The 15,853-nt window shown below is 39.2% G+C and overlaps 1 protein-coding gene across 2 annotated transcripts in view; it reads left to right on the top strand.

Moving 5' to 3' along the window:
- LOC140204370 (tripeptidyl-peptidase 2-like) overlaps positions 1-15,853 on the top strand; it is a 193,393-nt gene that overhangs the window by 9,722 nt on the left and 167,818 nt on the right. For both annotated transcript variants that reach the window (XM_072271060.1, XM_072271061.1), the window contains exons 2-3: positions 2,688-2,816; positions 6,314-6,409. In XM_072271060.1, the coding sequence (XP_072127161.1) occupies positions 2,688-2,816; positions 6,314-6,409 (225 nt within the window). The remainder of the gene's footprint in view (positions 1-2,687; positions 2,817-6,313; positions 6,410-15,853) is intronic.

Genomic DNA, 15,853 nt, shown 5'->3' with positions numbered 1-15,853 from the left:
CCCCTGACAACCCCGATTTAACCCTTACCCAATCACAAGACAATTTACAATGACCAATTAGCCTATAAACTGGAATGTGTTAGGAGTTTGGGAGGAAACTAGAGCACATGGGGGAAACCCACCTATTCCATGGCGAGGACATATAAACTCCTTACAGAGAATGCTGGAATTGAACTCCAAACTCCGACATCCTGAGCCATAATAGCATCAAGCTAACTACTATGCTACGTACCATTTGTGACAGATGTGTTGTATGGAGGTGATGAAGTGGGTCAATTTCAGGATGAAACTTATTCCATACGGTCCATAGAACAGTGTGTTGCTCATTTTACCCCCTGCTATAACAGTCTGCAAAATGTCACCCCAAAAACAATAGTTAGAATGTGAATCATACATAACTTAAATCACTGCATCTTTATTCAAATTATAAACAGTGTTTTGAACTTTTAAGTCTATTTAATAGAAAGTTATGGTCAAACTTGTCCCAGTACAATGCTATTAATTATTGTCTGCTCAGGAGTAAGATAATATGCCATTAAAGAGCAAGTGCTAACCTTGTAGCAAAGTAGAAAAAGAATTTGGTGAGTAACGGTGTTTGGGTGCATCATCAGCTCGTCTGTGGGTTGAAACTGAAGATCGAGCACTAAGGTCGATTGGAAGTCCAGAAGTCGAAACATTATTATTTTAAATAAACTTGAACCTGAATTTGATAGGTTTGAGTATCTTATTATTTGAATTTACTGAAGTCATGGCTTTCTAATGATAGAGATTTATTTGGCATAAATGTAGAAGTCCTGTTGTGATGAAGTGTCCCACCCAAAATGTAAGTGTTCCATTTCGCTCCGTAGATGCTGCCTGACCCGCTGGATTCCCACAGCATTGTACCTCCTTTTGCAGCTGGGTGCTTGACTTCCTCATTATCAGCAGACCTCTGAGTGAGGGTTGGTAACAACATCTCATTTGAACCGCAACATGGGCACCTCAACGCTGTGTGCTATACATGTTTAAGCATAGCTCCCATGCCATCTTCTAATTTGCTGATTGTTGGATGACTCACAGGTAGTGATGAGTTGGCTAAGATAGGTCACCTGATGCTGCAAAACTCGAAGCTAGCAAAACTAAAGTGATGATTGTTGACTTGAGAAAGAGGGCGAAATGTACCTGTCTTCATTTTGGATTGGCAGTAAAAAGTCAGCAGCTTTAAATTCCTTGACATTGCAGTCTGGTATGGCATTTCAAATGTGCAGGAATATAAGAGAGGGCAGAGAGTAGAGCACTCTCATGGGGCACATTCCTTCTCATTGGTAGTATCATCAGTGGGCACTGCCTCAAGAAGGCAACATCGCTTCTTGGCCTTTTGGCCAAGATCAAGTGTATCTATCAGAAAGGTCCCCCAAATCTGGACCATGCCAACTTCTCGCAGCTGCCATCGGGCAGGAAATACAGAAACCTGAAGTACATGCATCTATACAGTTCTTGAACCAAATGTTTCTTGTGAATGCTACTTGTCTGGTGCCTTGTACCTGTCTTACTGCAAGAAAGTATTTCATTGCAACTGTGCATACGTATACTTGTGTAGACGATAGTAAACTTTGATATTTTGTGGGTTGCTCCAGATTTCCAGCATCTGCAGTTTCTTTTGCTTCTCCAGAATAACCTCCTTTTGGTAAACCAGTCTAATGATCAATTCACAGAGAATGGTATTCAACATACTGTTAAATTTTGATAGGAAAACATTATTTTGTGTGCTTGCCAATGTAATCCCATAACATGTCAAAGATTTGAAGGTCGAGACTGGTTTTGCAAAAAATTAGTTTATTAGAACAAAAATTTAAAGTCTAAGGCTATAGGTTTTGTGGATTGTATAGGATATTAAAGTTCAAAATAAATTTATTATCAAAGTACATATATGTCACCATATATAACCCTGAGATTAATTTTCTTGCAGTATACCCATAATAGAATCATAACCATAATAAAATCAATGAAAGACAGCTTGGGCATTCAACCAGAGTGCAAGAGACATGAACTGTGCAAATACAAAAAGAAAGAATAATAAATAACCAATAAATATCAATAACATGAGATGAAGAGTCCTTGAAACTGAGTCCATTGGTTGTGGGAACATTTCAATAATGGGGCTAGTGAAGTTGAGTGAAGTTATCTCCGTTGTTTAAAGAGCCTGATAGTTGATGGGTAATAACTAACCCTGAACCTAGTCATGTGAGTCTTGAGCTCCTGTACCATCTTCATGATGGCAGCAGCAAGAAAAGAGCATGTTTTGGGTGGTAGGTGTCCCTGATGATGGATGTCGCTTTCCTGCGACAGTGTTTTGCATAGATACGCTCAACAGTGAGGAGAGTTTACCTGTGATGAACTGGGCCGTATCCAGTATTTGTAGGATTTTCAGTTCAAGGGTATTGGTGTTTCTTTTCCAGGCTGTGATGCAGCCAGTCAATATACTCTCCACTACATGTCGATAGAGGTTTGTCAAAGTTTGAGGTATCATGCTGAATCTTGACAAACTCCTAAGGAAGTAGAGGTGCTGTCCTGCTTTCTTATCATGGTATTCATTTTTCTGTATGGTTGCTTGTGAAACAGTTCACATCTGTATTTCAGATCTTGGGAGGACTGAATGTGAATGAATTGTTTGATTTGCTGACTACATTTTTTTATATATTGTTCAGGTGACAACGGATGGAAAACCAAAGATTATTGACTTCATTGATGCTTCTGGAAGTGGTGATGTGAATACTTCCACTGTTTTAGAAACTAAGGATGGTGAATTGGTTGGCCTTTCAGGAAGAACCCTCAAGGTATCAATAATAAAATATCAACGTTCACTTCTGTAGTGTGTAGCTTTTGCACAGACATGGCTCCAGTACTGCCTCGTTTGAATTGTGAGAAAATCCTTGACAATGCTGCAACTACATCAGTTTCCATTGCATGTATTACTTTCATCTTATGATATAATATGATGAGGAATAGTCAGTATGGCTTTGTCAAAGGCAGGTGTTGTCTTACGAACATGATTGAATTTTTTGAGGATGTGCTAAACACATTGAGGGTAGAGCAGTAGATGTAGTTTATATGGATTTCAGCAAGGCATTAGATAAGGTACCCCATGCAAGGCTTATTGTGAAAGTAAGGAGGCATGGGATCCAAGGGGACATTGCTTTGTGGATCCAGAATTGGCTTGCTCACAGAAGGCAAAGAGTGGTTGTAGACGGGTCATATCTTCATGGAGGTCAGTGACCAGTGGTCTGCCTCGGGGATCTGTTTTGGGTCCCCTTCTCTTCGTGATTTTTATAAATGACCTGGATGAGGAAGTGGAGGGATGGGTTAGTAAATTTGCTGATGACACTAAGGTTGGAGGTGTTGTTGGTTGTGGCTGTCAGAGGTTACAGCGGGACATCGAAAGGATGCAAAACTGGGCTGAGAAGTGGTAGATGGAGTTCAACCCAGATAAGTGTGAGGTGGTTCATTTTGATAGGTCAAATATAATGGAGGAGTATAGTATTAATGGTAAGACTCTTGGCAGTGTTGAGGATCAGAGGGATCTTGGGGTGCAAGTCCATAGGATGCTCAAAGCAGCTGCGCAGGTTGACTCTGTGGTTAAGAAGGCAAACGGTGCATTGGCCTTCATCGACCGTGGGATTGAGTTTAAGAGCCGAAACGTAATGTTACAGCTGTATAGGACCCTGGTCAGACCCCACTTGGAGTACTGTGCTCAGTTCTGTTCACCTCACTACAGGAAGGATGTGGAAACTATAGGAAGGGTGCAGAGGAGATTTTCAAGGATGTTGCCTGGCAAGTGAACTTGACCTTTTCTCCTTGGAGCGGTGGAGGATGAGAGGTGACTTGATAGAGGTGTATAAGATGATGAGAGACATTGATCGTATGGATACACATACTTTTTCCCAGGGCTGAAATGGCTGGCCCGAGAGGGCACAGTTTTAAAGTGCTTGGAAGTCATTGCAGAGGAGATTCAGGATAAGATTTTTACACAGAGTGGTGAGTGCTTGGAGTAGGCTGCTGGAAACGGTAGTGGAGACGGATATGATAGGGTCTTTTAAGAGACTCCTGGATAGGTACATGGAGCTTAAAAAAATAGAGGGCTATGGGTAACCCTAGGTAGTTTCTAAAGTACATGTTCGGCACAGCAGTGTGGGCCAAAGGGCCTGTATTGTACTGTAGGTTTTTTATGTTTAAATTATTAAGTGATTTTTGATCAGATTGCTTATTGCTCTGCAGGAAGTATAGGAATTTGATTTATGTTCTGAATTGTAGAGTGGTTAAATTGCTGTGCAGTTAGTATAGTAACTTGTATTTATGTTTGGAATTCTACAGTTTGTTTGAATTTCTGTTGTTCCATTCTGTGTCACCCGGCCTGCGCTTGATAAAATTAAACTGTATTTCATGCATCTCTATTGATTCTGCACCCAAGGTGCAAGCTGAAGATCATGCTGTTTGGTGACCGTTTTTGCAATTTGAATTTTCAAAATTTTATGCTTTTATGGTTTGAGACTTCACAAGATCTGGAAAATGTCCAAGGAATATATTTTTAAATTTATTAATTCTCAATTAATTTTGCCTATTTCCCATTTTCAAGTCTTATGCATTTGGTGTATGATGGTGCATTTGGAAACAGACTGAAGTTCAGTAGTCAGCGCGGTAAATGCTGGATTAAGTGTGCAGTGTTCTACAGAATTTCTTGCCATCTTCCAGTATGAAACAGCAATGTATCACAGTTTGTTATGGTAGGGTTTTTGTGCACAGCTTGCTGAAGAATCAAGTTCGTTTATTGTCGTTCAACTGTACATACAGTGACATGCAAAAGTTTGGGCACCCCTAGTCAAAATTTCTGTTACTGTGAATAGCTAAGTGAGTAAAAGATGAACAGATTTCCAAAAGGAAAAAAGTTAAAGATGACACTAATATTTTAAGCAAGAAAACTTTTTTATTTCCATCTTTTACAGTTTCAAAATAACAAAAAAGAAAAAGAGCCCAAAACAAAAGTTTGGGCACCCTGCATGGCAGTACTTAGTATCACCCCCTTTGGCAAGTATCACAGCTTGTAAACACTTTTTGTACCAGCTAAGAGTCTTTCAATTCTTGTTTGGGGGATTTCTGCCTATTTTTCCTTGCAAAAGACTTCTAGTTCTGTGAGATTCTTGGGCCGTCTTGCACGCACTGTTCTTTTGAGGTCTATCCACAGATTTTCGATGATGTTTAGGTCAGGGGACTGTGAGGGCCATGGTAAAACCTTCAGCTTGCGCCTCTTGAGGTAGTCCATTGTGGATTTTGAGGTGTGTTTAGGATCATTATCCTGTTGTAGAAGCCATCCTCTTTTCATCTCTGGCTTTTTTTTAACAAATGGTGTGATGAAATTTGCTGGTATTTAATTTAATTCATTCTTCCCCCTACCAGTAAATGTTCCCCGTGCCACTGGCTGCAACATAAGCCCAGATCATGATCGATCCACCCCCATGCTTAACAGTTGTAGAGGGGTTCTTTTCATGAAATTCTGCACCCTTTTTTCTCCAAACATACCTATGCTCATTGCGGCCAAAAAGTTCTATTTTAACTTCATCAGTCCACAGGACTTGTTTCCAAAATGCATCAGGCTTGTTTAGATGTTCCTTCCAACCTTTCGAATAGAACTTTTTGGCCGCAATGAGCAAAGGTCATGCTTTGGGCTTGTGTTATAGCCAGTGGCAAGGGGAACATTTACTGGTAGAGGGAAGAATTAATTCAATTATATAACAGCAAATTCTGGAAGCAAACATCACACTGTCTGTAAAAAAGCTGAAGATGAAAAGAGCCTTTTGCAAGGAAAAATGGGCGAAAATCTCCCAAACAAGAATTGAAGGACTCTTAGTTTTCTACAAAAAGTGTTTACAAGCTGTGATACTTGCCAAAGGGGGTGTTACTAAGTACTGCCATACAGGGTGCCCACACTTTTGCTTTGGGCCCTTTTTCTTTTTTGTTATTTTGAAACTGTAAAAGACGGAAATAAGTTTTCTTAAAATATTAAAGAAATGTGTCATCTTTAACTTTGTGCCTTTTGGAAATCCGTTCATCTTTTACTCGCTTAGCTATTCATAATAACAGAAGTTTTGACTGGGGTGCCCAAAATTTTGCATGCCACTGTATGTATATAGCTAAATGTTCCTCAGGAAGCAAGGTGCAAAATATACTGCATATATCACATGCAGCACATAAAATAGTATTAACAGATAATATGTAAAAGTTGTAGAATGCTGTGTGTTCTTTAGTCTTTGCACTGACTACTGTTTATCTTTTGATTTAGATACCATCAGACTGGATCAACCCTTCAGGGAGATACCATGTTGGTATCAAGAATGCCTTTGATTTCTATCCTGTGCCACTCAAGGAAAGAATTCAGGTAAGAAGACTAGATTCCCTAAGTAAAGTCTGGATAGCGCAGTGCATCTCTGCAGCAAATTTTGCAATTAGACCAGTTGAGTCAGTTATCAAGGGAGATACTTATTCAGGGTTTCAGTTACAGAAGTTTTTCACTGGGGGCTGGATTGGACAATTGGGGAAGTGGAGTATTTGGAACATATTGTTCTCTTGCTTTTATTATGGAAAATAGAGAACAACTTGCATTTATATGTCTGTAGCATCACAAGGTGTTTTATAGAAATAACACGCATGAAATGCTGGCAGAACTCAGCAGGTTGAGCAGCACCTATGGAGAAGAATAAACAAGCGCTGTCTTGGGCCAAAACATTAACTGCTTATTCCTCTGCATAGATTCTGTACGTCCTGCTGAGTTCCTCCAATGTTTATGTTTGTTCCTCTGGATTTCCAGCATCTGCAGTCTCTTTTATTTCTTAGGAATGTTTGCAATGGAGCTTGATGTTAGCCTGTGTGGACTAATTGTCAGGATAGGGTGGCCAAAAGGACCAGGGGAATGCAGGCACGTTAGGATGCGGGGATCTAGAGTGCTGCATGCAATCCAGCATGTGTGTGTATTACTTGTAATATTCCTCATCCATGGATGATGTGAGCTTCTCAGTACAGAAACAGTCCTTCACTAGGGTTGAGGTCACCTTCAGCATTATTAAATAGTCATTACTACATGGAGTCTCATGTTGAGGAGCTGTGTCAGGTGTAAATTACTTGCTCTTGCAACCACTTGAGTGCAAACACATTCCAACCTGACAGCAAATCCATCAGTTATTTGCTTTCATTGTATCCCCAATTCAAACCCTAATGTGTTCCCTTTTATTTATTCAAGATTCAAGACTTTTTAATGTCATTTCCAATACACAAGTGTAAAGGAGACAAAATAATTGTTACTCCGGATCTGATGCAATACAAAAAAACACAATAAGATAAAAGACACAAACACGAGGAAATCTGCAGAAGCTGGAATTTCAAGCAACACACATAAAAATTGCTGGTGAACGCAGCAGGCCAGGCAGCGTCTATAGGAAGAGGTACAGTCGACATTTCGGGCCGAGACCCTTCGTCAAAGACCACGATAATAGTAAAAAAAAACCCATAATAAATATAAATGCATAAGATGGCTTGTATACATTAATTGTATGTCCAAAAAGTGATGCTAGGCACAGGAGTGTCTTTTCATAAGGTGACTCTGACAGGAAGTGATAAAGTAGAGGTTGTGGATGGGTGGGGTAGTGGGTGGAGGTGTTGATCAGTCTTGCTGCTTGGGGAAAGTAACTGTTATGAGTGCTTTATGCTGGGAATGGATATAGGAAGGCCTCTGAAAGTACTCTATATGTTTAATGTCATGTGAATCATTGGGATTATTTCTCTCCTGAATTTTCCTGAGATCCATTTTCTTGTGGGTATTCACGGTAAGTAGAAAGACAATAGTAAACACAATAGAATCAATGAAAAAACCAGCATACAGGAGGAAGATTGAGAATCTGGCTGAGTGGTGCCACAACGAAGACCTCTAACTCAAAATCAGCAAAACCAAAGAACCGATTATTGACTACAGGAGGAGGAAACTAGAAGTCCAAGAGGCAGTTTTTGTCAGTGGATCAGTTTTGGAGAGAGTTAGCAACTTCAAAGTAAATATACTTATTTAGCAAGCTACTAGAAAGGCAAATAGATAGTTAACCTTTATTTCAAGTGAATCAAGACTCCAGAGTGATTTATGGAGATCACATTTAGTATCCTATGTGTGGTTTTGGTCTCATAACTTGAGAATGTCCTCTTGCAGATTATTGATATTAACTTGAGAATGCCCTGCTAGAGTCAGCGCAGTGTAGATCCACCATTTTGATGCTTGTAATCGATGGTGAAGCGAGATTGAGGAAGGCTGGCCAATATCAATGATCATTAGAGGATAGTTTTGACATTTTCCCGGGGGGGGGGGGAATGACTAATATGAAGGGGCATAATTTTCAGGTGCTTGGAAGAAAGTTAAGTCAGAGGTCGGGCTTTTACATAAACAGTGGTGAGTGCATGGAACTTTCTGCCAGAGTGGTGGCAAAGGCAGATACATTAGGGACATTTATGAGATTCTTCGATTGGCACATGACCCTGTTTCTGTGCTTTCATTTTCTATGAGTATGATTCTATGGATGAAAACAAAAAAATGGAGGGCTATGGTTAGACTGATCTTAGAGTAGGTTAAATTGTCGGCAGAATATCATAAGCCAAAGGGCCTTTGCAATACTGAATTGTTCAATGTTAAATGGCAAGAAGGATTTAATGTGCTAATTCATTAGAGGTGGAAAGTTAACATACTTGTTGAGCGAGTAAGTAGGAAGGCAGACAGTTTACCTTAATTTCAAGTAAAGTGAGACTGGAGTGATTTACAGAGGTTTTATTTTCTATTCTATGTGTGGTTTTGGTCTTCTAGCTAGAGAATACTTCTGGAGTTGGGGCAATGTAGATCCATCATATTGATTCTTGTAATGGGGTGGTGAAGAGAGATTGAAGATGGCTGGCCAATATCAATTTAAAAGGTGACTTTTATCTAAGTTCAGTTGTCATTCAACCATACATAAAATACAACCAAAAGTACAGCACAGAACAGTCCTTCAGCCCACCTAGTCAGTGACAAAAGCATTTAAGCTGCCTACTCCCACTCCCATTGAATTTCACCAAGACCATAACCCTCCATATCCCTACTATCCATGTACCTATCCAAACTTCTCTTAAACATTGAAATCGAGCTCACATGCACCCTTGTGCTGGCAGCTCATTCCACACTCTTATAACCCTTTGAGTGAAGACGTTTTTCCCTCATGTTTCCATTAAACTTCTCTAGTTTCAACCTTAACCCACGATCCCTGGTTGTAGTTCCACCCAACCTCAGTGGGAAAAACCTTGCATTTACCCTATCTAAACCCCAAATAATTTTGTATACTTGTCATATCTCCTCTCAATCTTCTATGTTCTAAAGCATACAGTCGTAACCTATTCAATCTTTCCTCCAGACCCAGCAACATCCTTATAAATTTTCTCTGCACTCTTTCAACCTTGTTCACCTATTTCCTGTAGGTGACAAAAACTGCACAGTATACTCCAAATTAGGTCTCATCAACATCTTATACTCTTCCGTACTCAGTATATTGATTTATGAAGGCCAATGTGCCAAAAGCTTTCTTTATGATCCTATCTATCTGTGACACCACTTACAATGAATTATGGACCTGTTTTTCTAGATCCCTTGTTCGACCACACTCTTCCGTGTCCTACCGTTTACTGTGTAAAACCTACTCTGGTTGGTCCTACTGAAATGTAACCCTACTCTGGTTGGTCCTACTGAAATGTAAAACCTCACACTTGTCTGCTTTAAATTCCATCTTTCATTTTCAGCCCATTTTCCCAGCTGATGCAGATCCCTCTGCAAGCCAATGATAGCCTTCCTCACTGTCCACTACATGCCTAATCTTGGTGTCATCCACAAATTTGCTGATCCAATTAACCACATTATCATGCAGATCATTGATATTAATGACAAACAACAAAGAACCCAGCCACGATTCCTGCGAGTCCACCATTAGTCACAGGCCACTCTGGACTCTCCCACAAAGCCAATCTCTAATTCATTTTACTACCCCATCCTGAATGCCAAGTGACTGAAACTTCTTGAATGTCCTGTTATGTGGGACTTCGTCAAATGCATTACTAAAGTCTATGGAGACAACATCCACAGCCTTGCCTTCATCCACTGTCCTGGTAACTCCCTTGAAAAACTCTTTAAGATTGTTTAGACATGACCTACCATGCACGAAGCCATGCTGGCTATCCTTAATCAGTCCATATCTCTCCAATTACTAGTATATATCCGACCCCTTAGAATATGATCAAATAACTTTCCAACAGCTGATGTCAGACTGACTGACCTACAATTTCCTGGTTTCTTAGAGCCTTTTTTAAACAGTGGAACAACATTGGCTATCCTCCAATCCTCTGGCACCTCTCTTGTAGCTAAGAATGTTATAAATATCTCTGCTAGGGTCCCGGCAATTTCTGCACCTGCCTCCCTTAGTGTCTGAGAGATCACCTTGTCATGCCCTGGGGATTTGTCCATCCTGATTTACATCAGGGTAGCAAATACCCCTGTAATCTGTACAGGGTCCATGAAGTTGATGCCTCTTTGCCTCACTTCTGTAGACTCTGTATCCGGCTCCTGAGTAAATATAGATGCAAATAATTCATTTAAGATCTTTCCCATCTGTTTTGACTCCACACATTACCAATCTAGTCTTGCAGAAGACCAGTTTTGTTCCTTGCAATCCTTTTGCTCTTAACATACCTGTAGAATACCTTAGGATTCTCCTTCATCTTGTCTGCTGGAGCAACTTCATGCCTTCTTTTAACCTTCCTGATTTTCTTGTGTTCTCTTGCATCTCTTGTACTCCATAAGTACCTCATTTGCTCCTACTGGCCTATACTTGCTATACACCTCCTTTTTCTTGTAACCAGGGCTTCAATAGCACTTGAAAACCAAGGTTCCCTACACTTTTTAACTTTACCTTTTATTCTGACAGGCACATACAAGCTTTGTACTATCAAAATTTCAGTTTTGAAGGCTTCCCGCTTTCCAAGTACACCTTTGCCAGAAAACAGCCTGTCCCAATCCACAAATGCCAGATCATTTCTGATACCATCATCTGGGAACAAGGTGTAAAATACAGTGCCAATAGTTACACACAGCACGAAGTACTGTCACGTGACCAGCAACAATGAATATATATTTGAGTCAGGTTTTATAAGCAAACATTTATTAAACACTGCTCACCAATAGTGAAAAGTATTCAAATGACTAACTTAACCGGAAGTTAACGGCTATACGGCAAATCTTGAACTGTTCTTAAAGTGGTAAATTTGAACGCAGTCTTAAAGTGGTAAATTGGAACACAGTCTTAAAGTGATTTACACAGTCAATAAGGAGAGACTTCTCTGGAAACGGATTTTCTCGAAGATGTGACCTTACTGCTGCTTCTTCAAAGGATTCCGGACGAAGGAAATAAAACAGCTTAAAGGAACTGACTTTTTCCTGGTGAATGAACACTGCAAAAAACCTTCCTGATCTTACAGGGGTTATCTCTGATGCAGGTCACTATTTCTGAACTAAGATTCAATAAGGTCAATCCTGTATTAAACTGCCGAGCGACACCAACTTTACTCAATCCTTCAGGTTCTTGTACTTTAGTAAGGTCTTCACTCTCCAATACTAGACTTACAATAGAAAGTAAAACTCCACTTTAAAACGAAACTGTGTCATGAGACGAATATGCAGCATAACGGTGTAACTGACGAATTAAACAACAAACTAAACTGTGTAACAACAGGGGTTTCCAGTTACATACCTGTTGAGAACATGTCATCATGTGACCTCACACTGGCGGGAAAATTGCGTCACCCCACCATCACAAGACCCATTACATCATACTCACAAGATACTCAATTACCTCATGGTCATAAGACAGTTACAAGATACCCACGAGGTATGTAACACCTCCCTCCAAAAAAGGAAAATTTTGGTGTTTTATGAGCAAAGTTTTAACAACTAACTATTACAAAAAAAATACAAATGTATAAAATCTACAACATACACAATATACACAGTATTATCATACAGCACCTTGCAAACTAATATACGATAGGAGTGTTACAAATGTTAAAATACCACTCCATAAAAAAATTTACATTGTATATTCAACATCTAGTTAGACGGTCAGCAATCACATTATCTTTACCTTTAATATGAGTTATCAAAATATTATACTCCTGTAACATCAAACTTTGTTGCTGAATTGGAGTTTGATTTATTTCCTTAACCATTTTCTTTAACTGAGCCCGGACCTACAACATAACCAAGGTAGGTTACCGTGGCATTACCAAATTCACTTTTAGCTAAGTTAGTAGTTAAGTTAGCTTTTGAAAGCTTTTCAAATAGTTTTTCCACCGCAGTAATATGTGCTTCCCAAGTATCATTTCCTGTAACTAAATCATCAATATAGGCATCTGCATCTTTTAACCCATGAATTACAGAATTAATCATCCTCTGGAAAGTACCTGGTGCATTCTTCATCCCAAAGGGAAGAACATTATATTCATAAAACCCAGATGGGTTTACAAATGCAGAAATCTCTCTACCTCTGTCCATCAATGGAACACACCAATAACCTTTTAACAAACCAATCTTTGTAAGAAACTTTGCTTTTCCACTTTATGCACACGATCATCCTCTCTAGGGATTGGATACGCATCAGTTTTTGTCACAGCATTCACCTTCCTGTAATCTGTGCAAAACCGAATACTATTGTCTGGCTTAGGCACCATAACACATGGGGAATTCCAATTCGAATTAGAAGGACTAATAATATTATTCTCTTACATATTCTTAATTTCTTGTTCAGCAAGTTTACATTTTTCCAAATTCATCCGATATGGATGTTGCTTTGTGGGTTTGGCATCTCCAACATCTACATCATGTGAAGCTACTGTGGTTCTTTTAGGACATCTGGAAATAAATCTCTATATTTAAAAATTAACTACTTCATCTGCTGCCTCTGCTCTGGCTGTAAATGAGCTAATTTCTCATCAATATTTTCCAGAATTGTTGAGTTTGGTAACCTGGCAGAAATAATATTGGGTTTAAAATGAGTTTCAGATGAATCATCCATTAGGTTCCCAGTGGGATCAGACTCATCATTACTGACCACAACAGTCATAGCAGCAGACTGTTTCTCATAATATGGTTTTATCATATTTATATGACAAAACTATGTTGGCCTTCTTCGGTCTGGTGTTTTTATCACATAATCCACATCATTAACTTCAGATATAACCTCATAAGGACCATGAAATTTAGCTTGTAAAGGGTTCGTTTGCACTGGGAAAAGAACCAACACCTTATCTCCAGGCTTAAATGACCTAATTCTAGCTTCCTTATCATACCAAGTTTTCATTTTCTCCTGAGCCGATTTTAAATTTTCCTTAGCTAAGCTACAAGCTTTATGCTTTCTTTCCTTAAATTTTAAAACATAATCCAACAAATTAGTATGTACCTCTTTATTAATCCACTGTTCTTTTAACAAGGCCAAAGGTCCTCTAACTCTATGCCCAAAGACAAGTTCAAAAGGACTAAAACCTAGGGATTCCTGCACTGACTCCTGGACTGCAAATAGAAGTAAATGTATGCCCTCATCCCAATCATTTTCATTTTCCACACAATACGTCCTAATCATAGTTTTGAGGGTAGAATGGAATCTCTCCAAGGCTTCTTGCGATTATGGATGGTATGCAGGCGAGGTAATCTGTTTTGCTCCCAGTTTATAAACTATCTGCTGGAACAATCCAGACATAAAATCACTACCTTGATCAGATTGTATTTCCTTAGGCAACCCAAAGTAAGTAAAGAATTTTGTAAGAGCCTTTATTAGAGTTTTAGCCATTATATTCTTAAGTGGTGTTGCCTCTGGAAACCTAGACGCTGTGCACATGATGGTCAGCAAATATGCCTAGTTTTGGTTTTTGGCAATGGGCCTACACAATCTATAATAGTTTTTGAAAATGGTTCACCAAATGCAGGAATAGGTTGCAGTGGGGCCACTGGAGTAACTTGATTAGGTTTACCCACAATTTGGCAAGTATGACATGTTCTGCAAAATGTCGCCGTATCTTTTCTTAAACTAGGCCAGTAAAAATGTTTAAAAACCTTGTTCACAGTTTTCTTCACACCTTGATGGCCACCCAAAGGCATACTATGAGCCATAGTTAAAATCTTATTCTGATAATCTTTAGGAACTACTACCTGGTGAAAAACTTCCCATTCCTCACTTGCAGGAATTGTAGGTGATCTCCACTTCCTCATTAATACTCCCTTCTCAAAATAATATCCTATTGACACCCTCTCAATTTCACTATCTGGAAGAGCTTGTTCCTTTAATTTGATAATCTCAGGATCTCTACTCTGCTCTGCTATCATTTCCTTCCGAGATAAAGACAAATCTTCATGGTCAGACTTACTACAAGAATCTTGATCAAACAATGAAGGTAAGAAAGTTTCTGACACTTCCTCAAAATTCGAATCTCTCGTTGAACAGTCAAGGGCAACAGGCCCATCCTGCACATCAATCTTTTTAGCCATAGCTCGGGTTACAACACAGGAGGAATCCGTGTTTGAAATCCATCTTTGGTTCCTCAGAAACATGCTTTATTGTCAAATGCACTTCAGGAAAAACTTGTCCATCTGCTAAGTCATTTCCTAACAATAAAGAAACATCATTCATGGGTAAACTGGGTTGTAGTCCTACTTTAACAAGTCCTGTAACTAACCTTGACCTTAAATTTACTTTATGCAAATGTACAGGCATAAGGGCACTCCCAACACCTCATATATAGTTTACCTCATCACTGTCAGACTTATCACTAAACTTTAGAACACTGTCTGACATAAGTGACTGAGAAGCTCCACTATCCCTAAGTATTTTTATTGGCGCTGGAGTGGATCCCTCTTTCAAGGATACAAATCCATGGGTTATAAAATGATCATATCCCCTCTTAACTTGGTCAGACTCTGTCAAAGCTTCATTTGTATTTGTCGAACCCTGTGGATTTACGGGTATTTCAATATGTTGCACACAAGCATCTGGGACTGCCTCCTTCTCCTCCTTCTTCAATCGGAAACAGTTAGCTATTATGTGACTAGGTTTCTTACAATAATTACAAATAGGACCAAAATGTCTTTCCTTCATGTGTTTCCCTTCATCCTTACCTTTCTCACTAACTTCTGATTTAATTTATGGTTTACCTTGACTCTCTGTGCTGTTTTTCCTTTTAAAAGTTCTACCTGAAGGAAATATACTCCTGTGGTTTAAAGCATACTCATCTGCTAATTTAGCAGACTCCTGCAATGTAGCAGTGTCCCTCTCATTTAAGTATGTCCTTACTTCAACAGGGATGCTGCTTTTAAATTCCTCCAATAAAATCAACTCTTTTAATTTATTATACTCCCCATTCACATTTTTAGAAGAAACCCATCTCTCAAATCACACAGATTTATTGTAGGCAAATTCCACGTAAGTTTTTTCCACAGATTTCTTCAAGCTTCTGAATCTTTCTCTATAGGCTTCCGGAACCAGTTCATACGCTTTTAGTATATGCTGCTTCACGATATCATAATCAAGAGCTTGCTCAGCAGTTAAAGCTGTATAAACTTGTTGTGCCTTACCTCTAGTTACACTTTGTAACATCACTGACCATTTATCTTTCGGCCACCCTGAAATCAGAGCAACAGTTTCAAAACATTGGAAATATTTGTGCACTTCTGCTTCATTAAATAAATGGAGGAGCCAATGTAACTTCCTGACTAGCAACAAACTGTTTC

Source organism: Mobula birostris, chromosome 10 (genome assembly GCF_030028105.1).
Source record: "Mobula birostris isolate sMobBir1 chromosome 10, sMobBir1.hap1, whole genome shotgun sequence".
NCBI lineage: Eukaryota > Metazoa > Chordata > Chondrichthyes > Myliobatiformes > Myliobatidae > Mobula > Mobula birostris.
This window is presented reverse-complemented; position numbering and strand designations above follow the sequence as displayed.